The 12,999-nt window shown below is 41.3% G+C and overlaps 1 protein-coding gene across 1 annotated transcript in view; it reads right to left on the bottom strand.

The window, feature by feature from the left end:
• PPIL2 (peptidylprolyl isomerase like 2) overlaps window positions 1-12,999 on the bottom strand; it is a 73,767-nt gene that overhangs the window by 42,933 nt on the left and 17,835 nt on the right. Inside the window, exons 7-10 of the mRNA XM_075110865.1 lie at window positions 12,863-12,954; window positions 11,013-11,102; window positions 1,887-1,962; window positions 321-481 (exon numbers count right to left, since the gene is read on the bottom strand). Coding sequence (XP_074966966.1) covers window positions 321-481; window positions 1,887-1,962; window positions 11,013-11,102; window positions 12,863-12,954 — 419 coding nt within the window. The remainder of the gene's footprint in view (window positions 1-320; window positions 482-1,886; window positions 1,963-11,012; window positions 11,103-12,862; window positions 12,955-12,999) is intronic.

Below are 12,999 nucleotides of genomic sequence, written 5' to 3'. Positions count from 1 at the left end.
TTGCAACCTGGAAAAAAGGTTCTAGCAACATATACCTCATAACCACACCATGAAGATTCTTCCTTCGTATTGTGCTCCGTTTCTAAATGTTTAGGTTCATTTACAATGATTTAACCAAGAGAAATTCACTGGCACAAACACTGTATTTCTAAGGAATCCCAATACGATTCCCATATTCTCATCTATGACAAATTTCCATGTAACAGAACCAGAAGGAGCAGTGTCTGTTTATACTGCAGGACAGCCTCTAAGCTGAAAAACATCTACCACCACTCTTGAAGAAGTCAGTCAGTGCCAAACTACAGATTAAATCAACTTACTGCATTCAGTTTATCCACTTTCTTCTTTTCAGGAGCCTTCATAGTAGCTGCTAAAATATCATCGCCTTTGAATTCCTTATAAAGCTCCAGTAAAGTCTCTCGGGTCTCTGTGTTTGTATTTTTCAAATAGTAAGATGGATCTAATTTTGCTTTTTCCTCATCTAGAGAAGACAAAGACAAATCATTCAGAGTGAAAAGAAAAATTCTATTTTGTGCTCCTTCAGTTTATTACATATCTAGTTACTCAAAAATCTTCCAGATATTATGTCTACTTTTTTAAAATAAAAAGGTCTAGTAACTATATTTATTCCTGCAGAAACAGTAATGAATAGCAATGCATAACACTAACAACAGTATAACCTGAAAAACAGCACAATAAATGCCAATATGATGAAGTATACCAAAAGAAAAAACAACTTCAAATCAACTGCTGCAAAAAATTTCTTTGAAACCACCAGAAATAATCTAAGTTCATGCAAGTCTTGTGAAATTTTTATAGAAAATAACGACAGGATACAGTCGGGTACAATATAAACTTCTGCCCTTTGTCTCCTCATTGACTGGCCAAGCCTGTGGTGCAAGTATCCCAAGACCAGATCTTTAGTGCGATACCAGGGGGAGGAGGCTGGTGGACCGGACTGGAGAATTTGATTTTTTAATTTTTATCCTTTGATTTTTACAAGTTTCATTTGTTCTCTGTCTTGGTATGCCCACTATTTGCTTGTTATTAAATAGTACACCTGTGAGATAACGCCCACTTATTTTTAGCAGGTAAATAGGGAGAGAGATGCTTGCTTGCAGAACCAGTAGCTTTAAAACAACAGCAAAAAAAGATGAGCCTCATAAGACCCAGAAAAACACACCATGCTTAGAATCAACAATTAGACCTCATTAGAAACAGTTCTAAAGGAAACCACAAGGGCAAAGGAGAGAATTTTTTCCCTTGAGCAATTTAATATTAGCAGATATTACTGAGCATTTAGCTCGCAAAAAATCGCAAAAGAATTGAGAAGCAAACTTCTTTGATAACTAGGAAGAAAAAAAATGACCTTTTTTATTATTAAAATAATTCTGGGAGTATTTTAGAAAAATCTGTATCAATCTTTAACTTGGAAGATGTCTGCTGTTATGCGGACAGAGGGATGGGCAATACGTTGCTGCTCCGCATGAAAGAGCCGAGCACAGGCAGGAGATGCAGGTTTCCTTGTCTTGGTGCCGGTGCAAGCCTAATGGGCCTTTGGGTAGATTATTTTTCCCTCTCTTCTCACTCCTCTCTCATCTGCCTACTCTTAAAGTCTAGGGAAAGTTTTCCGTGTTTGCACAGCACTCAGTAGAGACAGTTAATGATTTCTCAAAGAATCATGTCTTTGCTTCAAAATTTCTTAAAACCTTTTGATGTGAAAGGGACAGTTTCACCAAGTTACTGATGTCTCCAGGAAGCTTTCAAAGTCACCACGAGGCACTGAGGGGCGTCCGTCCAGAAGCAGTGTCAACTCCATAACATAGTCTTTAGAATTTGCATATTTGGGTTGGTGTTTTCTCAGCCTGCCTTCAGTTCACCCTTACCTGGATCAATTACTTTTATGTTGTTCTTAACATGAAAGAAGTTCGAAACGTTGAACTTATCCAGGTTTGTTGGATCCTGAAAATAATAATTAAAAACCCAAATATCAGAGAGCTTGGTAGACACCCATTGCATGCAACAGACTAGTCTGAAGGGCAGACACCACCACAATAAATGAACAGGGAGAGAGGGGATAACTTCCACACTCCCCAAACCACGGAAAGATGAAAAAAATACAAAGCAAACAGCCCCAGCTGAAATCAGCAATGAGCCTGTTCACAGTCAGCTCCTTAGGGATCTGGAATTTAAACCCAAACATAATATTACACATATCCTACCTACAGAAGCTATTAACAGAACCAAGCTGAGCCTGCCCTATCCTAGTGAGAAGAACAAACGAATCCCCTGATTCCTTCCTTCGTTCTGTGGTTTGGTCCAAAATCTATGCAAATTCACATTAGCTACCTCCCTCTCTTCAAAGCAGCGTGCCTGATCTGCGCACGCTCCGTGAACTTTTGTAATGCAGTTGCAGTCAGGGCAGTTTTGATTTTTTTTACTAGTGAACTCTGCACTTACAGAATTACATTTAAAAATAGAAACAACAAATTCAAAAAGCAACAAAAAGTGGTATTATGAAAACTCTATTGAGTGACCACTCAAGGAAAACAACAAAAATACACCATCCATTTACTGTGAGTCTTTATATTATCTCTAGGCAACTTTCTGCCTAACTTTGACCTTTTGTTAGGGAGAGTGAGACAGGGAATGCCTACTGGTGATCTAGGTTATGTTATATTGCTATTAAACAGTCCTTAATCCTCCTCTGACAAGGATTTCCAGGTTTTCTCCTCAAGCTCCTCTGCAGCACAGAAAGGTCAAAGCATCAGCCCAGGACACCCAGTCGTTTCCGGAAAGTCTACCTTACAGAAAACAATTCAAAAGCTAAAATACCAAAATATCTTAATAATATGCAAGTTTCAGGTTCAGGATACCAATAATGCAACATATTGTGCAAAGAACTATGACACTGACAGGAATAGTGTTATCCCAAACAAATTTAACAAAGCTTCCCAGACCACCACTGTTGGTAAGAAGTTCCAGCAATTCCATCTCTGCTACAAGGAATGATTAATAGAGAGCTGGTAGCTCCATCACTTATTAAATGATCTAATCATGCCTTTTATTCATCCCTGAAACGGTATGCTTCCACCAGAGAGGGCATTTCTAGTTTTACTGCTGGTAGTGAAACCAAGACACATTTATAAACTCAAGCTGTGCAATTCTGCACCCTAAAGACGACCTCCTGGCTTTCTGCTGTCTCCTTTCCCAACCACTATATAATGATTTTCTGTTGCTTCCTGCCCCACTATACCCCTCCGATGGAGCTTCATCAAGACATGGACTGCCAAAAAAAAATATTTTTTATCTTTAAGATCTTTCATTAGCAACAGATAATCTTTAAATAAAACTACTAAGGAATAGGAGTTTTGGGCCTGTTTTTAACCATTTTGGTATCCTCTGACACTGGCACTCAGGTGTATTTATTACTTCATATACATATTTATGTATGTATTAATAGAGATAACTTCAGCCTTCCTGTCTGACAGTCAACAAGATGCATGGAGAAAGTCTGGAGAAAGGGCTCAGTGTGTTTCCAGCAGACACAGGTTGTCTCCTCCCAAATACTCTTCAGTACCAGGAGCTGCGGCTTTCCCAGACAGAAATCATTGCCTTGCACATGAACGTACCCCCTCAAAAGGGGAAGGAGGTAAGAGTGCTTACCCTTTTCGGGAAAGGAAAGAAAAAAAAAAATCTATGTATTAATATTAACAGGGACAAATTGATTTATAGCAACGCACATGTCTGCCGCTCATGCAAAGCTGAAGGGCAAGACCGACTCCTGAAACCGACTTCCCATGGACAGCAGGGAGGGCAGGAGACAGCAGTAAAACACCTTCACTATATTCCTCTAAATAAAGCTTCTTGATTTACTGATTTATTGATTCTTTAAAAATAAATAAAAGGACAGCACAACTGCCAGTGCCTTGTGAAACCAAGTGTTTTGTGCTCAGGGTACCTCGAATCAGGTTAGTTCAAACTGTTTCACAGCCACAGTTCATTCAAACGCTTACCTGGCTTAACCAGCCTAATTGCAGGCGTTGAGCATCTCCGGCAAAAATGTTTACAGCCTCCTTCCCTGCCAGGGGCTTCTCAGGGCTCTCCAAAGCTGCTAACCTCCCCGTAGGCAATGCATCCACTATGGCATGAGGGACAGCAGAGGCCACAGGGCAGCTCCCTCTCCTTTGCAGACTATAGCCGTCCATCTGCTTTCTGAGACCCGAGAACCCCATACCCCAGAACTGAGACCAAGGTCCTCCGCAAAGTCCTTTGCCACATTCGGGTGGACACCTCGACAAAGGTTTGATTTACAGCGCTCTGCCCTGCGTTCCTGATTCTGCAAAGCACGAGTCTCACCACGCATCGAGAAGGCAGACAACCCATGCGCCCACGCCAAATCCGGCTTCTCGCTGTCAGCAGAAAACAACCTCAAAAGCGGTTCCTCAAGTTGAAATTTGAGTGTCATCTGACACAGGCACCTAGGACAAGCGGTTGGCATACGGATTCCTCCCATCCAGCATCGTGATACACTAGGACAAGTTTGATTAGCATTAGTTTGATTAGAATGGACAAACGCACATACTAAGTGCGACAGTACCGCGGTGAATATTAAGTTAAACACAAGACATCATTTGCTTCTATCACCCCCAAGAGCAGAAGCACACCTGACCAGTCCAACCTGTGCTGCAGAAGACACACACCATTTCCTTACTGATGGAACTGAGTCCTACAACATAAGATACACTTTTTTTAAAGGTAGGTCCCATGTAAATTTTAAAAGCGCACACAGTCTTTAGGCACACCACTTCAGGAAGAAAAATGTCTAAACACTAATAACGAGCCTGCCAAATTCCTCTCATTGCATCCATGACAGTTACTGGGCACAGAATCCGGGCAGTCCAACCAAAACGCTACAGGGACGCAGACAGACATACCTGCACCATCAAAGCCTTGAGCTCTAACGAATTAACGGCCTCTCCTGGTCAGAGAAAGGCTGGACTCACAGGGATGCTCCCAATCCTGTTAAGATTAAGGCCTAAAGCCCAAAGGCCTAAAGAAATCAGTCCTGTGTAAGTGCACAGAAATCACAAAGGAAGATGAACCATGAGGTGTAAATTGCCCTACTTTTGTCTGTCTTAGCATGTTTAAAAATATGTGTTCAAATTACCATGGGCAGCAGTCTCAGGGTCTTACTAAGGTTACAAACCATAAACTTTAGTTTAGCAAATTACTAGCACAGATACAGACTTCAAAGGGTCGCTAACTACCATGACTATCCAAAATGTCATATTTTATGTTCTCCTGAAAGCTGAGCTCTGAAAACAATTAATCTCAAGTTTTATTCCACTTGGTTTTCTCCTATCATTTTCCGGTCTCACCTGCTTAAAGAAACAGTTTAAACTCTGTTAATCTTAAGCACCATACACACAGCCCCCCAGAAAAAGCAGGCTGAAGCCAGCAGTTATAGCCCGTGTGATTTCTTCGATGCCTGATTCCTCTCTTCCCACGTGTCGGCCGTGCTGCATCGCTAATTATCCTCAGGGCTGCCACCTTCATGTGCCGACCACGTCCCAGCACATCAGCTCTTTACCAGGCGCTCCGCACACGCATCGGTGCAGGACTTGCCCTCAAAGAGCCCTCACCTACAACTGAAAGGAAATCTGCTCTGACCTTCTGCCACACAAGGTGCACACGAGAAATAGCGGAGGGGTGAAATATCAATTAACAGCGTGCAGCTCAGCTACCTCCAACTCAGCTCGTTAGTTATGCTTCCTGCCACACATGCCAGCGGTGTTAAACAGCTTGTCGGGCACCGTGGCTTGCCCGCAGCGGATTAGCTTGTACAGAAACAATAAAATTGACCTAAGGAAGTACATAATATTTTTTTCTTTAACAGCAGCAAACCTGTTTCCGTTCTACCCGGACTATTTTTTTTTCCCTCTCTATTTATTTCTTGCAGGACTCCCCTCCATTTCTGTGGTGCAAAGCAGAGGCATTTGCTAGCACGCATCTGTCAGGGAAGGCTCTCAGCAGGCTGCCTTCAGAGGGCCGTGCCTATTACCACTGGCACACAGGGCTGGGGGGGTTTATTGCAATTCTTTGGGCAGAGAGGAACAGAGCACCTCTGCCTCTGCTTTACCTGCAAGCGCGGCCGTCGAGCAGAGCCGCGCTTCTCACTAACTCCCCGCCCCTGCCGGTACATAGCCCAGCAATAGCTTCTAAGAGGCTCCAGAGCAGAAATAATTTCTGCTGTATCTTCACAAATTTGAGAGCGTGGTTTGTGGTTTATGAACAGAAGCATAGTGGAGGATGAAGAATCGATGGGGGGCTAAAGGGGAAATTGTTCTTAGTTCCTCTGAACGCTTCCCACCAAATGGGACGTGAATGCAGGGTATTGCAGCATTCTTTCTTTGCTTTTCTCAGGACCCTCTCACACTTGTTGCGAGGGGAAGAAGGCCCCAGGGTTGTCAGAGCCCACCACCATGTGCAGCAGAGCACTACCTGACCTGCTGCTCTCTGTGCGTCTTGAGCTGGGGCAGGCGCTTGCTTCAACCTGCCCACTCTTATACGAGGGAATCCAGGTTGTACTTACTTACGTGCTTGCTATGAAGGTCCACACCATTATACCAACAATCATGTGCAAAACATATGATTGAAACACACATGGAATTACTAATTAATAGTAACTTCTGTCAGACTGTTGACCATACTTTGTCACAAAGACTAAATGGTGGACAGCAGACCTTGAGATCTGACACTGAATTACATCCCCAAAACAATTTACTTGGAAGATAACTTCAATTTAGGTTAAACATTTAGACTGAAAACTAGCTGAAAACCTGTAAAACATAGGACTGAAAGAATCACCTAGTTCTGATTCATAGCCTAATGCAGAACTCTTTCAAAGCTATACTGAATCCTACCTTTAAAACAACTGCAAAGTGAGATGACGAACAGCAACGCATCAGAATGGGAAGCTGAAAAGGGAGGTAAGAACACTGCAGACAAGCTTCAACAACACCAGCCTTCCTCTTACAGATACCCTGTCCCCACAGATCTCTAAGTGCTTCACGTCATACCTGCCCATTAAGTATAACTAATACATCTTGGAGCACTTGAGCTGTCTGTCAGCTGGTAGCACATTCATGACATTTGCAAGGGATGCTAAATTAGGCTGAGCTGATCACCTTTTAAGGTAAAAGAATAAAAGTGGGTTTAGAGTTATGAGAAACACAAAATACAACAGCGATATTATATTCTGTGTATACATGAACCAGTACAGTTGAGATAAAAATTACCTGATATAATGATAAAATGTAAGGAGAGAGGAACTTGGAAAAAGGTAACACCTGCACTGTGGAAGATGGAAAGCTTGACTTGAGTTTGGGCGAGATCACACAGGTAGGAAAAGGAAATCTCAACTTGAGGCTAACGAGCTACAGTCTAAAAAAATCCAGTCATACTAAGATTGCTGGTGTCTAGGAAGGATTTCACACGGCGTAACGACAGAAATGCACGTGACATTATCAGCAAGGTATTAAACCAGAATCCACCACATCTTCTGCCTGAATAACCACATTCCAGTTTGGGTAATGTATCTCGCACAGCAGAATATGGTATTATTCTTTACCTCCTGCCCTGAGGGCTGCATGATATCACCATATGTTGATGAAAAACTGCCATGCTCTACCCCAGGACATCTGCATTTCAACAGGGAAAAAAGCAGTTTCTGTACATGTAAGTGCAGGAAGCGCTGTGGACTCCTTTACAAAGAGAACCACACCCTAGATGTAAGATAGTGTTATTAACAACTAAAGTTATGATTTTGCTTTTTTAGTTCCAGATCCAAAAAAATTAGTCCTTTTTAAGAAGTAAGCTTAATAGCAATAGGACACAAATAACTATCACTGAAATCAAAGCGACCGGCGGAGGTGGTGCTCACCAGAAAAGATAACAGGGATCGATTATGATTAGTGAGTGTTTAGCACCGAGAACAGAACAAAGAATTTTATGCAATTCTCTCTTCTGGGAAAAGCAAATTTTTTTTGGTTTTGTTTTTAATTATATACATTAGGAGAGAGAGGTCAAGTTCAAAGTCAATTGCTATTCTGTAAAAGAACATTCCTAGCAGCTGTAGGATTGCCCTTTATGTATCAGTACGGAAAAATGTGATCATAAAAATAATCTGCAAACCCACATTATTCCGATTTCCCACACGGCATGCTGTATTTCACTACCAAACACAGGTACCCCATCTGCTTCCTAGGACATTCAGATTCAGCCTCTGGAAACACTATTTTCTATTGATAAACACAGCTATAACAGACGGTCCTATTCAGCTGTTATTTGCAAAGCAAAGAATGTTTTTTATAGCAACTTGCTTTTATATCTACCTTTTTGCCAAACAGCAGGGTCAGTGTTACCAAGTGACTCTCAATTCCAACTCTTTCAGGTACCACAGTACTCAATTTACACGGGAGAATGGGAAAACAACAAAGTGATAAATTTCAGCACAGAACTGAAAGGTTTTTAAGAGAAGCGGGGTTTGGGACAGAGCTCCAGAGCCACAAATTGAAACACAACAGATTGCAGTCACGAACTCTGGCTAAGAAACAAAGCCACAGGTGGTGGAGCTTGGCAGTGTGAAGCTGCCGTGCTGCCTGCAGTGCTGTCAACGAGAGAGCTTGCAGAGGAGACATTGGTCTGCCTTTCAACAATTTACATGAAGAAAATACTGTCAGAAAAGAACAACAGATTCCTATACAACATACACACAAGGAATTTTAATACCCAGGCTAGTCACACCACTTCAGGTTGCATTCTGGCCTCACCAAAGCAAGTTGGGGTAGGGCAGCATCTCAACAGGAGAAATCAAGGTATACTTGCAGGTTTGCAGTGGGCGTTGTGCAGTGCATTAAAAGGCTCTTGCTTCTCATTCAACACCCTGAAGCCATTTTGGCCTGTTTGTTGAAAATCCTTTTTTGAAAATAAATTTTTAGAAACGAATTGGGTGAAGGGTCACACTTTAGCTGGTTAACAGCATTCACGTGGTCAAAATCTCTTCCAGTCCAGTCCCACGATGGGGGTACTGTTGCTACTTCTGAATTTATTTGACAAGAGTATAGCACAAGACTGTACACTACAGTAGTTAACACCAATCCCTAACCAGTTGTTTATTTCAGAGGAACAAATCTACTCACGCACGGTCATCCCGAACGGACGTGAGAGGGGTCAGGCAACGTACGGCTGTGACGCCATGCAGCTGGCAGGGTGACTGTACCAGTGACTGGAGAGCTATGACAGTCTACTTAGTTTCTGTTAACTGACATACTCCTCCAAGCAAGAGAGAAACCCAACATGACAAGAACAGAATGAAGATGAAAAATATTGATAAAAATCCACATAGGGAACACCTAAATTGCCAGCCACGGCATTCTGGGATTTAGGGGACTGCAGCATCTGTTCGCTTTTATGACAAATCAAAGCTAGGCGTGTAACAGGAACACACTCTTTATACATACATTGAATTCCTAACCTACAAAACATACCAGAATATTGTAAATGACTGCACATTTCAATTAATCGTTCAAAATAATTTGGGTTTCCATACTGATGCACAGAACCATTTTTAGTCACTCGTGTTGTCTTTTTTTTCACCATTCAAAATCCCTTAGCAACCATGCAGTTACCTTCAAATAACATTCTGCTGGGAGCCTTCAAACTGAAAAAGCTACGTTTTGTACTTCCGTTGGATTAAAAACATTTCACTTTGTTGCATTAGCTTGAACAGCCACAAGCCCAAAGGAATAGAGGAAAATATTTATAAACATGTTGCCCAGCACTGAGGAGTAGGGAAGAAGGGATAAATTTCATTTAAATTTAGACATAAATGAAAAATATTTTTCTATTCAAATTAGACTGTATTAGTCTTGGTTAGTGGCAATTAACTGTTCATGAGATGCACACTTAACTCATTACTCCAAAATTAACGACCCTTGAATCTTTTTTCCCATATTTTGAAATCATGCAAGCTTAAAAATGCCTACTTTTAAACAAAAGCGTTACACCTTTTAATAGCAAACTTCATCTGTAAGTAACTGTCTTTTCACTCTGAAATATACAATGCTATTTTTATTTAGGTTTTAATTCTGTTACAGTCAGTAAAAGACCAACATTGGTATTGAATCAGAAGAAAACCATTCTAAGCAAGCACTTAAAGAAAACCCTCTGGTTTGCTGCTTATTTTACTCTACATTTAGAGAAACATTCTGTAAAAAAAGGTTTTCTGAAGCTTTGACTCTTTTAGGCATCTTCAGAAGAGTGAGATGGACAATCAGCTTCAGTCTTAATGTAACATGTTGACTTCCTGAACATTTATATACTTTAGATTCTACGATATGTTCCTTTTGATAACATAGAGCACAAACTGTTGGCTGCCTAGAGCTGCAGATGAGTCTGGACACATCTCTACCTTTCCTCTAGCTGGTATTTTCCCAATGAACTTCTGTTAAGTCTCACATAGATCGGAGGTGTCACAGCAATTTTTTGGGTAAGATTAATAGAAAAAAACCCAAATCTTATGTGTAGTTTCGTATCTCAAATGTACAGTTATGCATAAGATCTTATATTCAGTTGGGTACAGTGAAATAGTGAGCAACCGCAAATGTATTTGTCAAAATCCACATTTTCACATGGCATCCTTGACTTTTTCTGGGCACTTTCCCCCCCCCCCCCCCCTTCAATTCATGAAGTTGAGCAATCTGCTTATCTACAAGGCACACAATAATCACTCTAGAGATTTGTCAAGCTTTAAGTTAAATGGCATCTTTGTGGCTCATCTGGAGAACAAAGAAAATCCAGCAGCCCCCCTTCTACCCATCTCCAAGACACACACACAATGTTTCTCTGCTCAGTTATTCTAGACTCCTGCTACAACAGTGTACGTCGCAACATTCCATCCTCTGCAGAAAAGCTCTTTGGTAGGACATGGAACAGAGAGAAAAGTTTACCTGCAGCGTCACAATGTCTTGCCGAGTGAAGGGCTCATCTGTCAAAAGATCCTTGTAACTCTTTGGTTTTATGTTCAGCTGCTCGACCGCCTAACAGCCATGCAAAAGACACAGATATTAAAAACGAGATCCTAATGTGTAAATATTACAAGTAAATATGTGATACCAATAAAACCTTGGAGTACAAATGATAAAGAAAACAATGTCACCCTTAATTCTCAACTGGCAGCTGCAATATTTTAATTATGTGCTTTAACAGATGAGAAGCTTTTGTCTTTCATCCCTAAAAAACTCAATGGTTTTGTGCGGGGTTTTTTTAAAAAAAAACCAAACAAACCTTGCAGTCTCCATTCCATAGTTAGGCATATAATTTTAACCAAATTAATTATAAAAATACTGGAAAAAAAAAAAAAATCTTGCTTGCAGCTTTCTAAGTATTGTACAAATGGTGTAGGGCAGGCAGCTTTAGCACGCGGTCCGTACCTCCCCCACTGCCAGCACCCCTCGGGGAGACACGCGCGTCCCAGGCCAGCTCGCCCAACAGCGGGGCTGCGTTAGCCCCTCACTCTGCCCACCCTGACCGCGGCACCTAGGCTGCAGCAACACCTCTGTTCACCTGAGAAAACTAAGTGATGCTCAACAAAGCAACAGCGCATTACTTCTTGGTGAGAATCGGTGTGGGATAACTGCTTTGTCGTTACACGCCGTACAGAGAGATGACCATGCAGGTCTACCTGTAAAAAACCCATCTTATTCACCCAAATGTCCTCTATTCTCCTCAGATGAAAGTGCTAATATTTTTTCAGTACCTGCGGAAGCCCATAAATCAATTCTATGCTTATAACAAACCGATATGCTATTGCTTCAAGCGGTACACCATGAGGAACACGGCTTGTTAGGAAGCCCGGTATTGTAAACTATAGCAAACCGAGCAAGACTTGTACAATATCGACAAGCGTTTAACAAAGACCACTCTTCAGCTCATTCTTTCCTTTTAAGCACAGCAATCAAAGCGTTGTGCTTTCAGAAGGAATAGAAAATACTTCCTATTTTAACCTGATCTTGACTGCTCTCACAGCCGGAGTGGAGACAGTTCAACTACAGCAGAGCAAGCTTTCAAAAACGTGATGAATCCAGCCCTCTCCTTGATTGCAATGGTTTCAGCTTGCTCCTCTCCCAGTACCCGAGAGTCCTACTGGAATTTCCCATCGACGGATTTCAAAAAGCAGATGTTTCAGTGTTGAGACTTTTTACCATGCTGCATATGGATCCATTAATTGAAGGATTTATTTGCTACTGAAAAACAAATAAACCTTGCTTTTACAGTAAAGATTATGCAAACAAGACACAACTAAAATTCTGTCTGGTTCACAGAGATGTTCACGAAACACAAACAGAAATGCAGTTTAAGGGTCCATTAAGGCATTCTCTCTGCTCTTTCCCCAGCTCCAGTAAAAACATGCTTTTTTTATTCATTGATATGAATAGAAATGAGGCAATTTGTGTTTTGGTGATGACTCTGTATCAGAGAGAAGACAACAGAAGATTTGCCTATTAATTCAATCAAGGAGCATATAAAAGCTGCTCATTTTGGTCTATAAGACTCCGTGCATGCAGATTAACTTAGGAAAAGGTTTTAAAAATATCTTTTAAACCATATTCTAGGGTTGTTCATATTTTGAAGGCAAAAGCTGGACAAGAATTTGTGAAGTCAGTTCATCTCCTTGTACTTTAATTTCCCTGGCTGTAAAACAAGAGTAAAACCTACCTATCTTTCTAAAGGGTTTTGTGATCTTGAATGAAACGCATCAGGTATAAAGTCTAACAGTGAAATGCAACAGAGAACCTACCTCATAGGCAAACACATTTCCAGTTGTCTTGATGGCCACAATATGGGAGTTATTGGTGAATACAGTGAACAGCACTGGACAGTGGTACTGACCTGAGGGAGGGGAAAAAAGTTTAAATTTGGCACGAAGTCGCTGCA

This window comes from Phalacrocorax aristotelis, chromosome 15 (genome assembly GCF_949628215.1).
Source record: "Phalacrocorax aristotelis chromosome 15, bGulAri2.1, whole genome shotgun sequence".
Lineage (NCBI taxonomy): Eukaryota > Metazoa > Chordata > Aves > Suliformes > Phalacrocoracidae > Phalacrocorax > Phalacrocorax aristotelis.
This window is presented reverse-complemented; position numbering and strand designations above follow the sequence as displayed.